The following is an 18561-nucleotide window of genomic DNA, read 5'->3' as shown; positions in this document are numbered from 1 at the left end:
CAGAAATAGAAAAATCATTAAGTCCTCCTGAAAATTTCAGCAGTCAAAACAAATAGAAAGAAGGCCTCTCAGTGTTTGGGGAAGGATGCCACTGAAGTTAGTAGCATGACAAGCTGTTGAGATTGGAACTGGTAAATGTGCAATATAAGAAATAGGAAAAGGAAATATTTAGAATCAAGAGATGCCAAAACTGCAATCAGCAAATGGAAGGCTAAAACTGATGAGCAAGTCTGGATGCTTTTTTTATTATTTATTTTTATTGTTTAAGCTGTGCCATATAACCGTCTTGTTACAAGAAACAATCAATAACAGCTCCTAACCGCCTCACTGCAGCGTTGTGTACACACCTCCACCCACATCCCTTGCGACATGAACTCAGTTGCAGAGATGTGTATAATGCTGCTGAGCAGAAGAGGTGCTGTCCCGGTCCTGCCCCCGGATGGTCACTGCCTGTGGACAAACTCCCATACCAATCCGAGATTTGAAAAATCTGGGTGCTTAAAAGCCAGTGGGGATTTGTGGTATCAAATACAGGACAGATCAGAATTTTAGAGTGCATGGCGGAATGGAAATACAGCCATGGAGACTGTCTCAAAAACTGCAAGTACTAGAAGCACCCAATTATACAGTAGAGACAGCGATGTACACAGGAACAAAGTTATTGCATAAAAATGCAAGACAACCAGCTCGTGAAGGTGAACCTCCCTAAATCACCAAACCCACTGCTGAGACCTCTGGAGAGCACCACAACAGCGGGTACCCCAGAGCCACCACACGAGAGGGGCCAGGGGATGAGCACATGTAGGCAATAAGCTGCAGGTGGCTGGCAGGGAGAGCAGATGAGCATCATTGCCAAACTCACACACACGTCAGCAAAAGCCTCTGAAAGCAACATGTCATTTGCTGCCAGTAAAGCAGGAAGAAGACAGGTGAACGTACAAGCAGCAAAGCAGCTGGGACACTACCCCTCTAAAGGGACCCAAAGCAGTGGGAGGTGTTGACGGCATGAAAGGTTTCTGTTTAAGGATAGAGAATGCAAAAGAACTGCTTCATAAATTATTCCCTGTTCTGGAGGAAGAGTGAATAGACTTGAAGGACAGGTGATGTCTCTGAAATATGCAAATAGAGCTGAGCCAGTCCAAGCAATTACCTTCCCACTGCCTGGAACTTCAGACTGAAATGAATGACTCACAAGAAAGAACAAGAAACAAAAGATGCGCTAAAAGGTAGAAGATGACGAAGGAAGACTGCATCAAGAGGAGAATGGAGACAAGCACGGAAAAGTATAGCCCTGACCTCCTACTAACAGCTCTTCTTGGGAAAAGGAACAAAACAACCTACGACACAAAACACAGTATGACCATGCCAACCCAGGAGGACGTAACTGCAAAGCATCCAGAAAGGCAATTGTGATTATTGGCTCTACACTTCTGGATTCAAGATAAATACAGCAAGGAGATTCCTGCAGCTTTGTGAATGTAAAGACAATGGATCCCACCTCAGTACCCCTTAGGCCATCTGCTACTTTAAAGATTTCCTAACAAGGAAATTGCTAATAATAAATGCAGTATAATTTCTATCCAGGTTTTAGACAAGGCTCTGAAATCAGGCATGACTACCAGACAACCTGCTGTTAGCAAGGGTGAAGAAGAAACTAAACGACATTGGAAATAGCCATGGAGATGAGCCAGCAGATGTGCCTCTCCTGTCAAAAGTGGCATACCAGCTTCGCAGAGCAGAGAACAGCTGTGCGACTGCTTCTCCATGTTCAGTTGTGTCCTAACTACTGTCCTAGCTACTCTGAACTCCATGCAGGAAGCAGCAGGTCAGATCTTGGCTCCTACTGGTGTTCTCATTGCTTCTGAACACAAATTCAGGGTGCTCCTACTGCATCAGAATGTTTTTACTTCTGGGTTTTTTTCCTCCAAAACAAGCAAGGATTACTAAATGATAGCAGTTACAGTCTGATGCTGAAAATGTACTAATACAAGAACTGCAAGGTCAATTTGAAAGAATGAATCAATGAAGAATCAAGAAAAAGAAATTAAAAAGTGGATCTATTTGGACTGCAAAAGAAACACTGCACTTAGTTCCATCCTATTTATTAAGAAAAATACTGACAGCTTGAAAGCTGCAGCAGCAAATCTGCTGCAAAGAAAATCAACCTATGAAAAAGATAAGGTGTTCCTAAGTTTTAAATTTTGCACATTTAGTACTAAAGGATCAAGACTTCTTAAAACCCTTTGCAAAAATATGAAATAGGAGACTGAGGAATATTTAAGATAACACACAAGAACAACTTCAAGGGATGAGATGAACTGCTGAAGATAAAGTATGTAGGTAGTATTGAGAAAGCTTTACAATAGCAAAAGTCATGAAGCTTCACAGTAAGAAATTCAACACCCTTGTACTATAATTACTATTAAAGATTCATAATGATCTGAAAGCCGAACTTTTCAAATTTGTACCAAGCACTTTATACCACTTTTAACCAAATACTAGGAGTATTTCATTCATGATCTACTGAACGTAAGAAAAATTCAAAGGAACCCAGCAGATGAGCATGCAAAGGAGACACAATGACAGTGATGAAGCACCTTGTAATGTACCCACAGATCTTTTCTATAAATCCAATTTGAAATTTGAAGACTAAAATAGCTATTTTATCTCCATCCCCTGCCACATACATCTCCATCATTTTAAGGAACAGAGCTCCCTCTCGTGGCTCCAGAAGGTGGATTTGGTAGGGGGGAAAAAAATTGTAATAACAAAAAATTAACGAGTACAGAGCAACACGAGACAGATCAGAGTGAGAGGACTCCTGATAGTATTTTGGCTGTATAAAAACTGGAATTAAAAGGACGATGTAGTAGGAAGGACAGGTGACTTCTTTTAAAGAAGTGTCACTTGTACTGTAATGCTAACTTTTAAACTACATTCTCAGCTCACGTAACTTCCTCTGCTAGGCCTTTCTGCACCTCAGCATCTTCCTTCCATGTAAAGCACTCAGATCTCTTAACAGGTTTCTCGCTCAGCCATAGGCAAGGCCCAGGAAAAGCAAAGAAGGCAGATCAAGAAACGTGGCACCTGCGCAGCAGCGTAGGGACAGTAACACCCTACAGGCTTTCCTGAGCATTATATTATATTATAGTTCCGTGCGCTGTGACCACAGAGAGGAAAAAAATCATTGGCTTCAAAAAAGCCAAGAAATATATGCATTTTATATGTATATACATATTGCAATAGTGAGAGAAGCACAGCTATTGAAACACTGCAACATAAACATCTCAACAAAGAAAACCCACATTTCTTTAAACCACTCTAACCTACCTTCCCAGAAACTTTTGTTCAACCTCCAGCACTGCCCTCTTCCTGCAAGCCCACACTTCTTGCACCAACTATTCAAAAAGGGAGGACGAAGCAATACCTAAATGAGCAAACATGCTGGTGCAACAGCATTACCCAGCACGGTCTAGTTTCTGCTGAGTCCTGGGACAGGCTTATGCAAGGACAGCAATGGGAAGAAACATGCTCACACACATTCATTCCTCACCTTAGGGGAAGAGAGGAAGAGCAGTGCTGCAAACCATTCTTTGTTTGCTATATGGCTTCTTTGTTTATTTATTAAAAAAAACTAACAGATTATTCCTCTTCCCTAGCCAACAGCTTTGTAACCCGAAGGTCACGCCTGTGACAATAAGTATTTCTCTGAAGCAAGAAAGTGAAGAGAGTACCCAAAGCTAAAACTTGTCACCATGCACGTCAAATCTTTTTATAAACTGAAGCTCTACCCGTAAAACTTCAGGAAAGCATTAGGTGTTTTGGTTTTTCAGAGGGTTATTTCACTGTTTAATGAATATTTGTGTGTTCCACTTTACACTGCTAGACACTTCCTTCAGTCAGGACTGTACATGGATTCTTTTAAAATTATTTTATTCCTGTATGAGAATTTTAGATTGGACAAGAATTTACACAGCATGCAGCTAGATTTTGCTAACTGTACTGCACAGCACATTGTTAACTGCACCACACAGCATTACAACTATTTTCCCCAAGGGCATTAAAAAGGCTTTCCTCTAAATGACAGTATTTCTTTGCCACAAAAACAGGATCAACGCCATGAAACATGAACTAGTGAAGAAAAAAGAATTACCCTTAAGTCTTCAGAACAGCATCAGAAGACAACTGAGAATCAAATCCTTGATTCGTAGGCTTGTGCTCACACAAGATTTTGCTTCCAAAGCACAGGACCAAAAAAGAATCAGTTTCCTACCGTGTAAAGAAATTATTATGCCTTCAGCATTTTGCTATTAGAGAAATATCTCCACTCCATCTCCAATCAAAGGCAATACTTTTTCTGAAGAGCAATCCTCTTTAAAAAAAATGTACAAAAATCAGTCTATAACCAGGGAGATATCCTCAAAATATTCAATCAAGTAATAAACCTGGTACATGAAAGAGATTAATTAAAATGACAGTACAGTCTCCCTGTAACACACACATACAGGACTTACAAATACACTTGTTATGTTGGAGTACCTAATCATAATCAGATTTGGTAATTTACTGCATCGAAACAAAAAGGAAACATTTTTAGAATTGATCATTCAGTTCATGTCACTTTCATGGAGATTGCTTTCTATTGATCAACATTTAAATAGCAGTTGAAAAGAGAAAGATGAGAAAAGGATAAAAAGTATCTTTACATGCTAAATACAGCATGAACCAATAAAAGCAAAATAAATTAGATCACTATAGCCAAACCAACCCCGTGCATGTGCTCAATGTAATGAAGATAATTACGAAAGAGACGGTTCTTCACGTTTCAGTCATAACAAAAGGGGAGTTTAAAAAATTAATTTAAGACTTTAATCTGCTCAAAATGAAGTTTGCCAAGCAGCAATTAAAATCTGTGTGAAGCTGAACCGTTGTCAGCTTTACAAAGACAAATGCTGCTTTGTTTTCTGAACAATATTTTCATGTTTCCTACCTGTGGATTCCAACTGGGGTCCAGTTTTTTCACTGTAGCAACATACTCCTGCATAGCTTGATGAGGGCTGGTATCTCCCAGGGCTTTCCAAGCCTCCCTAGGAGAGAGAGCAAAACATCAGTGAGCCGCCCGGAGACAGCACAATGCGGTTTTATACTGCCATCAGTGGAACAGATTCATCTAAATACTTTCAGGGGGTGCGAAGCCATTTTTCATTCAGTCTGAAACAGTCAACTTTTCTCTGAAGCCATGAATGGCCCCTGTCAGTGCAGCACTCTGCTGTGAAAGGATATTTCAGGGACCCTGATCCAGCCTGGAACATAGTTTGCACTCACAAAGCAAAGCTGTTCATAAAGCTGTAGCTATTTTCACAAATTTTTTCTTGTATGCAGGCTAATTCTGGATGAACAAGGTAAATACAAGAGTCTGCTATTTCATGTCTGCCTCATGCATAGCAGTAAACATTTCCCTATTAAACAAAGGATTTTAAAGCCAGTTCAGTGGCAGACAGTTAACAGATGAGACAAGGTGCAACAAAAAGTAGACCCAGAAAGCGCTAGGAATTACAAGGATCTCCTCTTACCATTTCTGCTTTCCCTCAAAATCAAAGAAGCTTGGCTTGGGAGTGTTACAGGTGCCAAATTTCACCTAAAAAAAAAAAAGTTTCCTTCTGTTAGAACAAGACAAAGGGAAGGGGACTGGCATAAGGAAATACTGGGTTCTGATGGTTTCAGGGTATTTTGTTCTTGTGCCAGAGGGAAGGTTTTTGAGGGAAAGAACTGTCACAACTGAACCCCATCTTGCCCTCATTTTAGCGCTCTCACAGTTATTAGCGCCTCTGCATCCCTGTGTTTTCTTTGCATGATGCAAGGGAAGCAATTTTGTTAGGCAGCTCATTTCTTTTGCATGCATTAGCCAACAGGGATAACCAGCAAGTGATTTCTCACTTAATGTTATGTTTATTACCCAGCCAAATGCCTCATCCTCCACCAGTATCAAGAAAAATTCTGTTGATTAGGGTTTCTACAGAGATGATTATTCATTAAGGCTGAAATTCACCTGCTTCCACCCAAAGTTCAGTAAACAGAATTTACTTAATTATTTTCAAGGTCCTCTGGAAGGCAAGTGGACAAACCCCGAGCGAAGGAATGCCAAGCAGCTTCTGAATTTGCTCCAAGACATCTGGCTGCATAGAAAGCACCGTGAGCGACAAGTCAAGGCCTGAGTGGCGGAGATGATCCAGCCCATCAGAAGCAAGCCAAAAATTAAAATGTTGGGGGTAGAAATAAGAAACACAAGGAAGCAAGGGAATAAGCCAGAACAGTGGATGGAGATATGGAAAAAAAATTAAAATATCTTACAGCCAGTGTAAAACAGACAGGGTGCCAGTGGGATTCAGGCAGTTTTCCATGGGGTGGTGTACTGATGGGACAAATACAAAGCCCTTTTCTCCCACTGCAGGGAAGTCTAGCAGCCGTATCTCCTCCATAAGCTCACCCCAAAGGGGAGTACAGAGGACTGACAGGCTACGCCTGCCCAGGGCTCCAACTGCACAATCACATTCCTGCAATGAGGCCAGCGCTGACAACTGCCTCAAGAACAGAGCAATTAGCAGGCTGAGATTTAGGTAACATATTTTCTTGAAGTCAGCTCAGCAGAACGTATAAATTAATGTGTGTCTGTCCCTGCCTGGAAGAGCCAGGGAATATGGGTCAGGACCCATCAGATCTGGCTGTTATCAGTGCCCCTTCCTCGTAGAAAATCAAGCCTCTTGCACACAGGTGTCACTGGTAAAATCAATCTAACTGAAACAAAAATATCATTGTGACAGGGAATGAATTTACACAAAACATGGGGGTTGGTTTGTTTGGAGGGGGCAAGGGGAGGTTTTGCCTTTTTTGTTACTTATTTTTAATGAAAGTGCTATATATCCCACAGGGATGATGGATGAAAGACTGCAGAAGCCAGAGCAGAACCACAGCTCCAAATGCAACAGCCCCTGGGAAGCAGTTAGCACAGCACATCCCTGCAACACCAAGCACAGCCGAGAGCAGAGAAAGGCCAGGACAGATGGGGTATTTAAACAGACCCCGCAGGGGGAACACAGGTATGTTCTGGAGGTGGGCAAAGGCTGCCAGCTGAACATTTTGTTAGCCAAGCAAAACTAAACCGCATTCATCAAATGTTTTATGAAATACGCTCAAGTGTTCAGGCAGGTGAAGTGCTTAAATCAACTAACAATTCTTCACCTTAACAGGGTGGGGATTTTATGCTGAGGATGGAATCATTAATCAGGCTTTAAAGAGAGCATGCCCATAGTGAGATATATTTATTAGTTACACTATGTTTTCATTTAAAGTGTTAGAGGATATGAGTGACTGCAACTGAAATTAATTTTCTGTACATCTGACTGTCTCCCAGTGAGCAATTCATTCAAATTAGAAATCTTAGCTGGCCTTTAAAACAACATATCGCATTTCATGAAGAAATAGGAGAAAGGGCTAGCAACAGTTAAGTCCTACAAATCAATCACAATTCATGTAGTGTAAATGTACTCAGAGGTGGATGGGACTACTTGTTTTAAAAAGCAAAACAAACATGGAAATAAAATGTAAATTCATTATCTGTATGGAAAACGCCTGCTTGGCAATTCTTTAGTTCAACATCTAACCTGAAAAAATTGGCCAAGAGGGCTAAAAAAAAAATCTGTTTTAAGATTAATTTTCCACTGCCATCATCAAAACACGACAGCAGTTTCCTCTCTTTAGATTTGGCATTCAAAGGCTGTTCTAGCGTCAGGAAAGACTGTTAGTAACATCAATAGTAATACAAATCAAGGAACAGTAGTTAAATTTCATCCATCAAGAGGGGAAAAAAGCGCACTTGTGCCCTGTTTGCTTTTTTACAATATATTAAAAAGACGCAGTGGTTTGCTGGAAAGAAGAAGATAAAGGTTTTGGCTTCCCTCTTTTTGCTGCAAGACTCCATAATGCATCAGAAACCAGCCAGGAATCTAAACATGAGAGGGGACCCAAGCCTGACAGCTGAGGAAGGGGAGTTTTAGCTAAACATGCCAGTGCTGGGCAGGGAGGGTGGAACTTTGTGAAGGACTCTTGTCTTCCTGCTGCTTCCCTGGAGGGCCTCAAAAGCTGTTTTTCCTCCCTAACCAGCAGAAAGACAAGAGCCCATGCTAGTATTTCAAGTCAAGAGTTTCTCATTCTGTGTCTGCAAAATAATTACTGATGGTCTTTAGGGGGCTGACTGGTCACTTGATGCTTAGCTCTCCTCACTTACAGCTCACCAACTGCATTAAAAAAAGAAGACTGCCAGAATGCATTAAATACCCTCCTAGTATTGCTTCTGCATGCAGAGTCGCCTGCAGGCATTACACTCATGAATCGTATAAAAAGATGACCCAGGCAGCTCCAAATGGGAAGTGTCTGTAGGCATCTGCATTTGTGGCGAAAATGGATGAAGCCTTCACCTAGGAGCTGCAGGTCACACCATTCAGAAGAGCACTCACATAAAGAGGTGCTCGGAGATGTGTTAGCACTGCATACCATCCCCACACAACTTCAGCTGCTGGTCCAGACTGCGAGAAGCCCTGAGATTCCCCTTACACATTACTCCACAACTGATCCCTACCCCAGTGGTGGTAGGAAAACTGCTCTTTGCTAATTTTTCAACTAACACATTTATACAGCAGGGAGTTCCAGCCAAATATTCTTATCCGATCATAAATCTTATAAGGTGAATCATATTTGCAGCTTCTCTGTGGAGTACTAACAAGAACAGAACTCACTGCCACGGACAGCAGGACTAAGCTCTAACTGTACACACACCAAGTAAGCTGAATTTCTTTGGCAAGACAGGAATTCCTGCCTGTTCCTGCCCAAAGTTCTGCCCTGTTAACCTGCCCCAACCCATGGGAAAGCCTTGTACTTAACCAACTGAAAGTGGGGCGTAAGGAAGAACAAGCAAACATCAACCACAGAAGGCAAGGGGTCCTGGCCCTGATGACTGAGGGGCTGTATATCCCAGAGGGACAGAGAGAGTGACGCTGGAAACAACCAAGTCAGCACCATCACGCTATTCCGTGCAACAGGATGTTCTAAAATATTTGAAAGACATCACGCAAAAACGGGATTATATTTTTGAGCCTACACTCAAAGACAGCATAAACTCCATTTTGCCAGCGGCACTGGGTTCCCAGCTTGCCTGCACCTCTCAGCATTTACATAGGCACTGGCACATCCTCCTCTTGGCATGGCAGTTTTCTCAGTCCTATCACTTTTCTCAGTCCAATCATTTCCAGCAAGTTCTGGCTTCCCTCCCCTCCCTAAATGACAACCACTACATTGGTCTCCGTTACTACTGAACCTCGGATTTTCACATCCTAAACACAACAGGCAAGCACTACCTTCATTTCACTACAACAGACTCAAGACACAGAGGAGTGATTTGCCCAAAGCCACACAAAAAGTAGAGGGAGAAAAAGAAAATCAGTCCCAGTTCAGAGCCCTACCAACTAGTCTGTTCTGGGGCAGAGTCATAAACTCAGCAACATCTTCGAAAAACCTCACTGGAGTTGACAACTAAGCAATTCCCTTATTTTCAAGTCTCTGACACATAAACAAAATCAGAGAGAAAAGTAATAAAATCCTGAAATGGCCTCCAATAAAAGGTAATAAAATTCCAGGAAAATGCCTATATACCCAAACAGTTTGAAATAAATAATATACAGTATTTTAACAGAGAGCTCAGCTGTTACTGTCACCTCTTTTATGATGGTGCTGTATCTTAAATCAAAGCCCTTAGTGACATAAAATACTAAACTGAGGAAAGACAAGGATGCCAAATCAAGGACAGCGGACAGATCTGAGTCAGCACCTTTTGTGCGCTAGCAATACTACTGTCCACCGGAGTAATATATTAGCAGCCCATTATGCATACTGATACAGCTGCTATAATTAAATAGAGAAAACTTGCATTAAGCGCCCTCGTTTTGATTTAAAGCACAAAATGCTGCAAAACTCAAAGTTAGTGGAGCGTAATCCTGCAGTAGCTGTGTTAGCAAACTTCTCCCATCTCCACTGCCAGTGCTACCTTCCCAGGCACTCTGTAACAGGGATGGCACCTTTCTGGAAGGCACTGGGCAGCCAAAAGCACAGAAACACAGAGCCAAGCACAGCCTGAAGCCAAGGAGCACAAAGGCACTTGCTGTTGCATCCTGCTTGGCCAGGGACAAGAGGGACAGACGATATGAGGACAGAAGCACCCTGTTCCCCTCAGCTGAAGGCAACTGGAAATCTGTGCGGACACAGTGTTAATTATCAGCTTTTTCTGACTTGTATCAAAACTGTTGCAAAATAGCTTCTCATTTAAATAATTTTCAACATTAAACACCTTGTTGGTCTTACAGAACTACCACCAGGAAACCCTCTGGAGTCTGTGGACAATCATGAGCCGATATTCAAGTAACGCCTTCCTGTTTCCACCTAGGACAGCCACAAAGCATTTGCAACAGAGCAAAAAATAAGAGGTTATTTGCAACAAGTTTCCTGAGAATACAGAGGAAAAAAATACAGAAGAGGAAAAAAACCAACCCCTTCTTTTCATCTCATCCCAGGCATGGCCTTGTTATTTTTCAAAGTTCTCCTAATGTTTTTTTCTACCCTCCTTTTTCTTAAAAGGGGAAGAGAAACTTGGAGACCTGTTTAAGAACTAGAAAAACCTCACATGACCAGTTTGCTTTTAATAAGACTAATGGTCCACAAACCACAGCCTAGGAGCCACCAGCTTAGAGGATAATTAAATATTGCATTAAAAAATTAAAGCCTTTGTAAGTAGCAGGACAAGGGCATTCTATATGGGAGGAAAGTCATGGGGAAGATGTGCACACCCAACTTCAACTATTAATCCAAGCAGGTGGGATTCAGTTTTCAAGTCAAGGCAGCACCTCTTGCCACACACCTGAGTCTTCCAGGTGTAACAATACTCAATTTTTTTTTGTTTCTCCAGGCTAGGCGATTATTACAGTCCTTTGTATCTTAACTGGTGCTTTTTTTTTTTTTTTTTTTTTTATGAAACTTCTCCCACAGGCAAAAGCCACACGGTGTATTCCCATAAGATACATCCTACAGCTTGCTCACTCCACAGGGACTGAATGGGAAAAGGAGTCATGTTCAACGTTATAACTAGAACCAACCAGTTTAGTTTCCTAGTGCACTGTAAAGCCCTCCACAGACAGATCCGCACAGGCACGTCCTTCACGTGGTCGCGTGAAAATCCCCAAGACTTGATGCCTGCACCTGGGTCACTGCTGCAGATGCCCGATGCTTGGGGAGGCCAGCGCTGCCATGTGCTACCCACCGCCCCACTGCCACCCTTAACTGGTCCCAGCCACCCATCGCCGAGAGCCCGGGTGAGGCGGCAGTACCCACCAGCCCCGTCATCCCACGAAGAGCCAGCGGCGGTGCCACCAGCACAGCAGCAGCCTGCCACGGCCCACGACCACGGCCCGACCCCCCACACCAACCTGCACCCCACGGCGCAGCCCGCGGGAGCCAGGGCCGAGGGGAGCGGGGCAGCGCGGGGGCTGCCCGCAGCGGGCAGGGGGGAGGCGGCGGGGGCGAGGAGTCCCGCCAGGCCCGGCCGGCCCTTGCCCCCCCCCCCCAGCCCCTCACAGAACTTTCCCCGCCCGGCACCTCCCGTTTCCCACAGCCGCCGCGCAGGCCCCGGGCCGCCGGCCCCGGCACAGCCCCGGGCGCGGCCACTCGGGCAGCGGGCCTGCCCCCTCCCCGCCCGCCGCCGGGCCCGCGGGGCGCCCGGGCTCAGACCGCAGTTCGGGCCGGGCCGCCCCGGTGCCGCCTCACCTGCTTGTAGCGGGCGTACAGGTAGAGCAGCTGCTCCTTGCTGGCGGCGGGCAGCAGCGCCGGCAGCCGCTCGGCCGCCTGCTCGAACAGCGCGGCCAGGTCGCGGCCCGCCGCCGCCGGCCCCGTCTCCTCAGACCCCGAGCTCGCCTCGCCGCCGCTCTCGGCCGCCACCGCCGCCGCCGCCAGCGGGGGCGACGCCATGGCGGCCCGCCGCCCGCCCAGGTCCGCCCGCCACGCCGCTCCCCCTCACGCCTCGGTACGCGCGGCCGGGGCTGCCCGCGGGAAACGCGCCCGTGCCCGACAGTTCCGGGCGGCGGCGGGCCCGGGTCAGCGGGCCGGCGGGGGGCGCGTCCCCTCGGCCCGGCCCCGTATCCCCCTCGCCCGCGGCTCCGCTGATGAAACGGAACGGCCTGACAGGGGCTGCCCGCACCCTCATGCTCCGTGGAAGCGCTGGCCGCCGCGACACCGCCCCCCGTCCCCCCGGCGACCCCAAACGCCGCTCCGTGCTCGGCAGGGCCCCGTGACCCCCCGAGGCCCGGCCCGGCGGCCCCGCTCCCGCGGCGGCCAGGAGGGGTGCCCGGCGCGTCCCCGCCGCCGCTGGAGGGCACTCGCAGGCCGCCCGCGGCTCGGGCCGGCGAGGCGGGGGGAGCCCCCGGCCCCCGGTGGTGGCGGGGGCCGGGTGGCCGCCTGCATCCTCCCGGGATGCGGGTGCCGGGGGCGGCCCGGCTCAGCCCTGCCGGCCGCCCCGGGGGTCCCAGCCAAGTGCCAGCCCAAAGGCGGTTTATATTTAACCCGGTATCTACTTCGGGTGGAAAGTTTCCCCCCCCTCGCCTGGCACAGCTGTCGAGTCCATCTCCCTCCTCCACCTCCAGCCTCAGCAAATGGCGGCCCGGAGGCCCCCGTGGGAGCCCCCGGCCGGGCGCGGTGCCACGCGTGGGGGCTGCCGCGGCGTGAGCCCCTATCACGGGTGGGCACGCTGTGGGAAAGAGCAGCAGGCTGCAAGCCAGACTTTGGACCGGAGTCTTAGGAATCCCCTCACTCACGACAAAGCATGGATGTGCTCCCCCTCTCCCGGTGTGGGGATGAGGATGAAGGTGTGCCATCCTTCGGCCTGGCTGCCCTCGGTCACTTGTCCCAGGTGCTGCGGCCTGCCCTGCGCCATCTCTGGGCAACGCACCCCCGCACCTGCGGGGGGAAACACAGGAGATTCGGCAAAAAGACCTGGGAAGCTGCCTGAATGAAAAGGGGCTGGGGGTGCTGGGCGACCACCGGCCGAACGTGAGCCAGCAGTGTGCCCAGGTGGCCAAGAAGGCCAACAGCATCCTGGCTTGTACCAGAAACAGCGTGGCCAGCAGGAGCGGGGCTGTGACCGGCCCCCCGCACTCGGCACTGGGGAGGCGGCACCTCGAACCCTGGGGTCAGTGTCGGGCCCCTCACGACAAGAGGGACATTGAGGGGCTGGAGCGTGTCCAGAGCCGGGCAGGGGCTGGGGAAGGGGCCGGGGCACCAGGCTGGGGGGGGCGGCTGGGGGAGGTTCAGCCTGGAGAGGAGGGGGCTCAGGGGGGACCTTATCGCTCCCTACAGCTGCCTGACAGGAGGGTGTAGCCAGGTGGGGGTCGGTCTCTTCTCCCATTTAACGAGTACCAGGACAACGGAAAACAGCCTCAAGCTGTGCCAGAGCAGGTTTAGATGGGGTATTAGGAAAAATGTCTGCACTGAAAGGGTGGTCAGGCACTGGAACAGGCTGCCCAGGGACGTGGCAGAGTCACCACCCCTGGAGGTATTTGAAAATGTGGTGGTTGGAGACATGGTTTTGTGGTTGACTTGTCAGTCCTGGGTTGACAGTTGGACTTGATGATCTTCAAGGTCTTTTCCAACCAAAAGGACTCTATGACTGTGATTCTAAATAAGCTGGCTTTTATTCTTTTACTCCCTTTACAGCCTCACTGGGTGTGGAAGGTTTTGCGTAGGAGTAAAAAAGCCCCAACACAGCCAGGGCAGCAAGCTGGAGCATCGCTGGAGCACCTGGACACAGCCCTGCAGGGCCATCAAGTACACCATAGCCCTGCACGGAGCAGGAGGGGACCCCTGCATCCCAGCGTCTATGAGAGGGGCAGTGGGGTCTCAGACTCTGCTCAGTACCAGAGCAGAGATGGGCTCAGCTGTGCCAGAGGCAGGAGTGTGCCTGCAAGTGCCCATTCTGCCCAGGGCTGCCTGCTGAGGGGACAGAGTGTGCCCTGTGAGCGGGTCTGTGGCCCCCACAGCCTCCTTGCCTGTGCAGGGGTGATGAAGCCCCAGTTTCAACTGGGAAATGGAGGAAAGGCGGAAACAGCTTGGCTCTGCCACTTGCAAATAAAAAAATAATAGCTTCTCTCCAGTATGTGATTAACACCCAGCCTCATAAACAGACCGCAATATTTACAGCAAACTCATCCTCCCTGCCGCTCTCCACCAAAGCCATTTGGCTCCATCCAGCTGGCTGTGTCACCCTGACCAGCCCCACTCGCCCCGGGAGAGCACCGCCTGGTCCGAGCAGGCTGGCGTTCAGCAAGGGACAGGCAGCCAGGCGGGCTGGCAGGATGAAACCCCCTTTGAATAGCTTGGGAAAAGTACTTGCAGCAAATTAACTGAAGCGCACAGCCTCCACACGCTCTCCAGCTTGTCTCCATGGTGAGAGAGGCCTAACTACCTTGCTGGGTTTCTTTGCTAGAGCACTTACAGCTCCTACTAGATCGCTCTCACTTTTTCCTTGCCTTTTCAGAACGACTGCACACAAGGCCTGATCCTTTCTTCCACCCCTTTGCTTTGGCAGGCGTGGGAGCAGGCTTGATGCAAGGCACCATGGAGGTTCTAGGAGCCTGGTGTGGAAACACTGAGGATGGGGGTGCTAGGCTCAGACATGCTGTGCCTGCTCTGCAGGGTGATGCTTATTTAGTTGCTGGTCCCCAGCAGCCTGGGAGAGGGCAGGACCAGGGCTCAGTGGACGCCACTGCTGATGCCCTCATGCCAGATGCACTAACCACCCCCTGCAAACTTGAAGTGGCACAGGGCTGTGAGTGCCCCAGTCATCCCAGTATGAGCCAGGCCAAATTGAGCCCATTCTCCCAGTCCCTGGCTGCAGAGTGCACAAACCCGGAAGCATTACGGGCACCAAGGGGTAAAGAAAATCATGCAGGGCCCTTGCACGAGCTGCATGTGTGGGTCAGCCCCAGGTCCCGTGCTGGGATTGCAGAGACACAATAACAGGCTGTGACCAGCAGTGCCGAGCGGGGAAAAAATATCCTTGTATAATTATCATATCCATCTTGCCCATCACCCTGGAGACCTGTCATTGTCCCTCTGCAGAGGGCAGAGGCCATGGCACACACCAAACACTGGCCAGCCCAAAAGGAACATTCAAAGGGATCCCTGCAAGCCAAGCTATGATTACATATTTTTTTTCCATAACAAAAGGAGAAAGAGGCAATTAAGGGCTGGTTTGGTTGTAGCCGTGCATTTTACTGCAGGGAACACCTGTCTACAGAGGAGGAGCAGGCTGCAGGCTGGGGATGCCTGTACCCTCCCGAGGGCGAGGGGCATGAGGAGCCCCCGATGTGCTCCTTCCCATGGCACAGCCCCCCGCATGCATCAACCCACCATGTGTCACCTCCACTGCGGGCAGACCTGTGCCTCCGCATTGTAAATGTCCCCCCTATCTCCTGAGCTCCTCCAGGCTACCCGTTCGTGTGACATCCCACCGCTCTCATATCCTGTGTCTCCCTCATCAATCTTTCTTGGGGGATTGCCCCCTGTGCCTGCGCCTGGGGTGGGGGTGGGGGGAGAAGCCTTCTCTGCATCATGCCTCCCACCATCCCCATGCAGGAGCTCCTATGCTCAGGGCACAGGAGGGACCAAGGGGGAACTTGGTCCTGACTGAGCCTTTGCCAAACATCCCTGTGGGGCACTGCCAAGCGTCCCCAAAGCCAGGGACCACCCAGGCTGGGCCAGGCTTTGCCTGCTGGGATTGCTTGGAGCTGCACAGGTGGCCACAGCCTGCCAAAGCCTCCTCTTGGCAGGACACAGTTGATGGCCAAGAGCTTTTCACCTGGCCCCCAAGGTCACAGTGTCCTTAACTTTGAAAAAAAACAAGCTGTGCTGCAAGTTTCTGGCAGGTGTCACAACAGTGCAGTGCTTCGGGCTCCATGCTTTATCCCACCTTCTCTTCTATGGTGCCACCACCTCTTGTATCTATTCTGGGTCCTGCACCGAGAAGGTCCTTTCACTGCTCTGGTGGCTTCCCAAACAACATGTTCCCCATGCAGAAAGCAGACCCTGGAGCACCACTGCCTCCCTGCACTGGGCAGAGCCATCAGCCCTCCCTGGCTGGACCCACAGGAGAAGGGCTGGCATGGGGCTAGGGCTGGAGCAGTGCCCAGCTGGTCAGGCAGAGATGGGGCAGCATATGCCTGTCTTAAGCTGTGATTTCCATCCCAAATACTTTTTTTACATGTATTACTGCACATGTCACAACACCCAGCTTGCACCCCTGCAGTGGGAGAATGAGGAGGGGAGATGACCACCAGCTGCTGCCCCTCTACTCTGCACACTCACTGCTTTAACAGAGATAAAAAAAACCTGCTCATTTTTCACCCTGTGCATATATCCCCCATTAGCAAGGCAGAGCAAACACCCTCCCCCCGGCTCAATATTTTTGGGAGCTGATAGATGCTATAGCAGCCAGGAGCCCGCAGTGTGGCTGCAAGAGCCATGCCCCCAGCCCTGACAAGGGAGGTGTTTCCCATGAAATGGAAATGGAGTCAAAGGCAACGGGAAACTAAAATTCAATACTGGGCAGGGAAGAAGCTAAACAAAAGGCCAAGGTCTCTGCCCTGGTGTAAGCAAGGTTCCCCCTTGCATGCTTCACCTCCACCGGGTTGGGCTCCGTTGCACATTTAACCTGCATTCATTATAGCACCAGGGCCATTTGTTTGTGTACAATAAAGGGGGTCTGGGAGAAAAGCATGTAATTAGCACATCCATCATATAGGTTTTTTAGGTATTGATATAAAACATCGATTCCCTCCTTCCATAAATTCCTGTGCTGTGGTGAATACAAATCAGTAGCTGCAACAGAAAAGGAATGCATAACCCCCCTCAGAAGCGCATAAATCTCCCCTTTCCCCAGCATATCATGAAACCTCTTCAACACTGATGGAAAAACTCCTCTGCCAGGTGCCAAGTGCTACTCCCCAAGCGTGCCTGAAGCCTTGCTGGCCTGATAGCAGCAACAGCATGGTTGCAACACGATGGCTGGCCAGCGGCTCAAAGGTTGCAGCTGGAGCTCTGCAAATAGTGGATCTTTCTGTGAAGAGAGATATCTCACCACTAAGTCATTTTGGTTTGGGGCAGTTGGATGAAGTTTTGTATGGCATTTTGTTTTCTAAATTCAAACGAAAAACAGAAGGGGAAGTGTCAGCTTGGTTGACCAAGTCTGTTTTGCTTTGTGTGAAACACTGAAAACTTCGATTTTGTTTCACTTTACCCAGCTTCCTGCTTCATCCATTCTCTTATCTTTTTTTGTGCATGTACAAAAATCGCAGCAGAGCTCTTAGTTTTGAAAGAAAACCCTAGGTGTTCTTCATTGAAAACAGCAAAATAAAAAGTTACTTACAGATGGTTTTTTCCCCACCTAAGGTAACCATGAAATTTAGCTCACTTTCAGATGTTTCAGTTCCCCTAAAACCATGTTGAGAAGACAAAGCCAAGGCATTCAGCACGAAAGCCCAGCTGAGGTTTGGCTGCTGCAGGGCCACCACCTCTACACTCCCCTGCCCGCTCCCCTCCATCTCACATCTCCATGCAGCAGCAGACAGCTAGTAGTGGTCTGTTTGTCACTGCAAGGCCACAGATGTCCCTCATTTTGCTCTCCATCTCCCCCAGGCAAGGTTCCTGGCATCCCTCTTGGTACTCAGATCCCAAATCACCCAGCAGCTCCCCAGCCACTGCAGCTGATGGCACCCTGGTATGTACCTGGCTAGCATGTACTGTACATCCCACAGGTAGGGGAGTAAGACCATGGTGTTGGGAAGAAGTGCCCAGCAGCCACCCACACAGGATGCTGCCCTCACCTGCAGCCCACCTTGGGGTTATCTGGGGCTACCAGCACCATTTCTCCCCAGCAAGCCCAAGTGCTTGCTGTCTGTCCCTGCACAACCCCAGGACAATCTCCATCCTGTCCAAGGAGATGGGTACCAGCTGATGTCACACCCACAGAGGCAAGCATCTGTTGCAGCACTATCAAAACTATCAAGCTGCAACAAAGCTTTTACCATCACATACCAGCTTAACTCCAATAAGTAATCAGCACACCTTGCCCTGGCACAGCCACCAACCTCCCCACAAGATTTCAACAGCTCCTCTACTGTTCACACTATTTACCCATCCACTTCAGGCCAGTCTGCCCTGCTTCTTGCCTCTGCTGCATCCTCCTCCTTGTCTCCTGGGCACACTGTCTCTCTCTCTCTCCTCCCTCTGCTTCTTCCAGATCCCTTTTAATTGGCTACTCATCTTTCATACCCCTTAGAGCTATTTAACTACTTAGCAGGAACCAGCCACAGCTGCACCTTACCCACATCAGCCAACCCACTGCCCTTGAAGCAAGCCCACAGCTGTATTTTATCAATGATAATTAACCTGCCTTCATTCCTCTATAATTCC

General features: G+C 48.7%; 1 protein-coding gene across 6 annotated transcripts in view; it reads right to left on the bottom strand.

The window, feature by feature from the left end:
• Positions 1 to 12305, bottom strand: part of ACBD6 (acyl-CoA binding domain containing 6) — an 87731-nt gene extending 75426 nt beyond the window's left edge. For 2 of the 6 annotated variants that reach the window (XM_056355987.1, XM_056355989.1), the window contains exons 1-3: positions 11866 to 12299; positions 5574 to 5638; positions 4991 to 5087 (exon numbers count right to left, since the gene is read on the bottom strand). In XM_056355987.1, the coding sequence (XP_056211962.1) occupies positions 4991 to 5087; positions 5574 to 5638; positions 11866 to 12066 (363 nt within the window). In that variant the 5' untranslated portion in view covers positions 12067 to 12299. Of the gene's footprint in view, positions 1 to 4990; positions 5088 to 5573; positions 5639 to 11865 lie in introns of all 6 variants that reach the window. The other 4 variants (XM_056355985.1, XM_056355986.1, XM_056355988.1 and 1 more) reach the window with 4 other exon arrangements.
• Positions 12306 to 18561: the final 6256 nt, after the last annotated feature.

Source organism: Falco biarmicus, chromosome 11 (assembly GCF_023638135.1).
Source record: "Falco biarmicus isolate bFalBia1 chromosome 11, bFalBia1.pri, whole genome shotgun sequence".
NCBI lineage: Eukaryota > Metazoa > Chordata > Aves > Falconiformes > Falconidae > Falco > Falco biarmicus.
The sequence above is the reverse complement of the archived record's forward strand: the minus strand, read 5'-3'. Positions and strand labels throughout refer to the sequence as shown.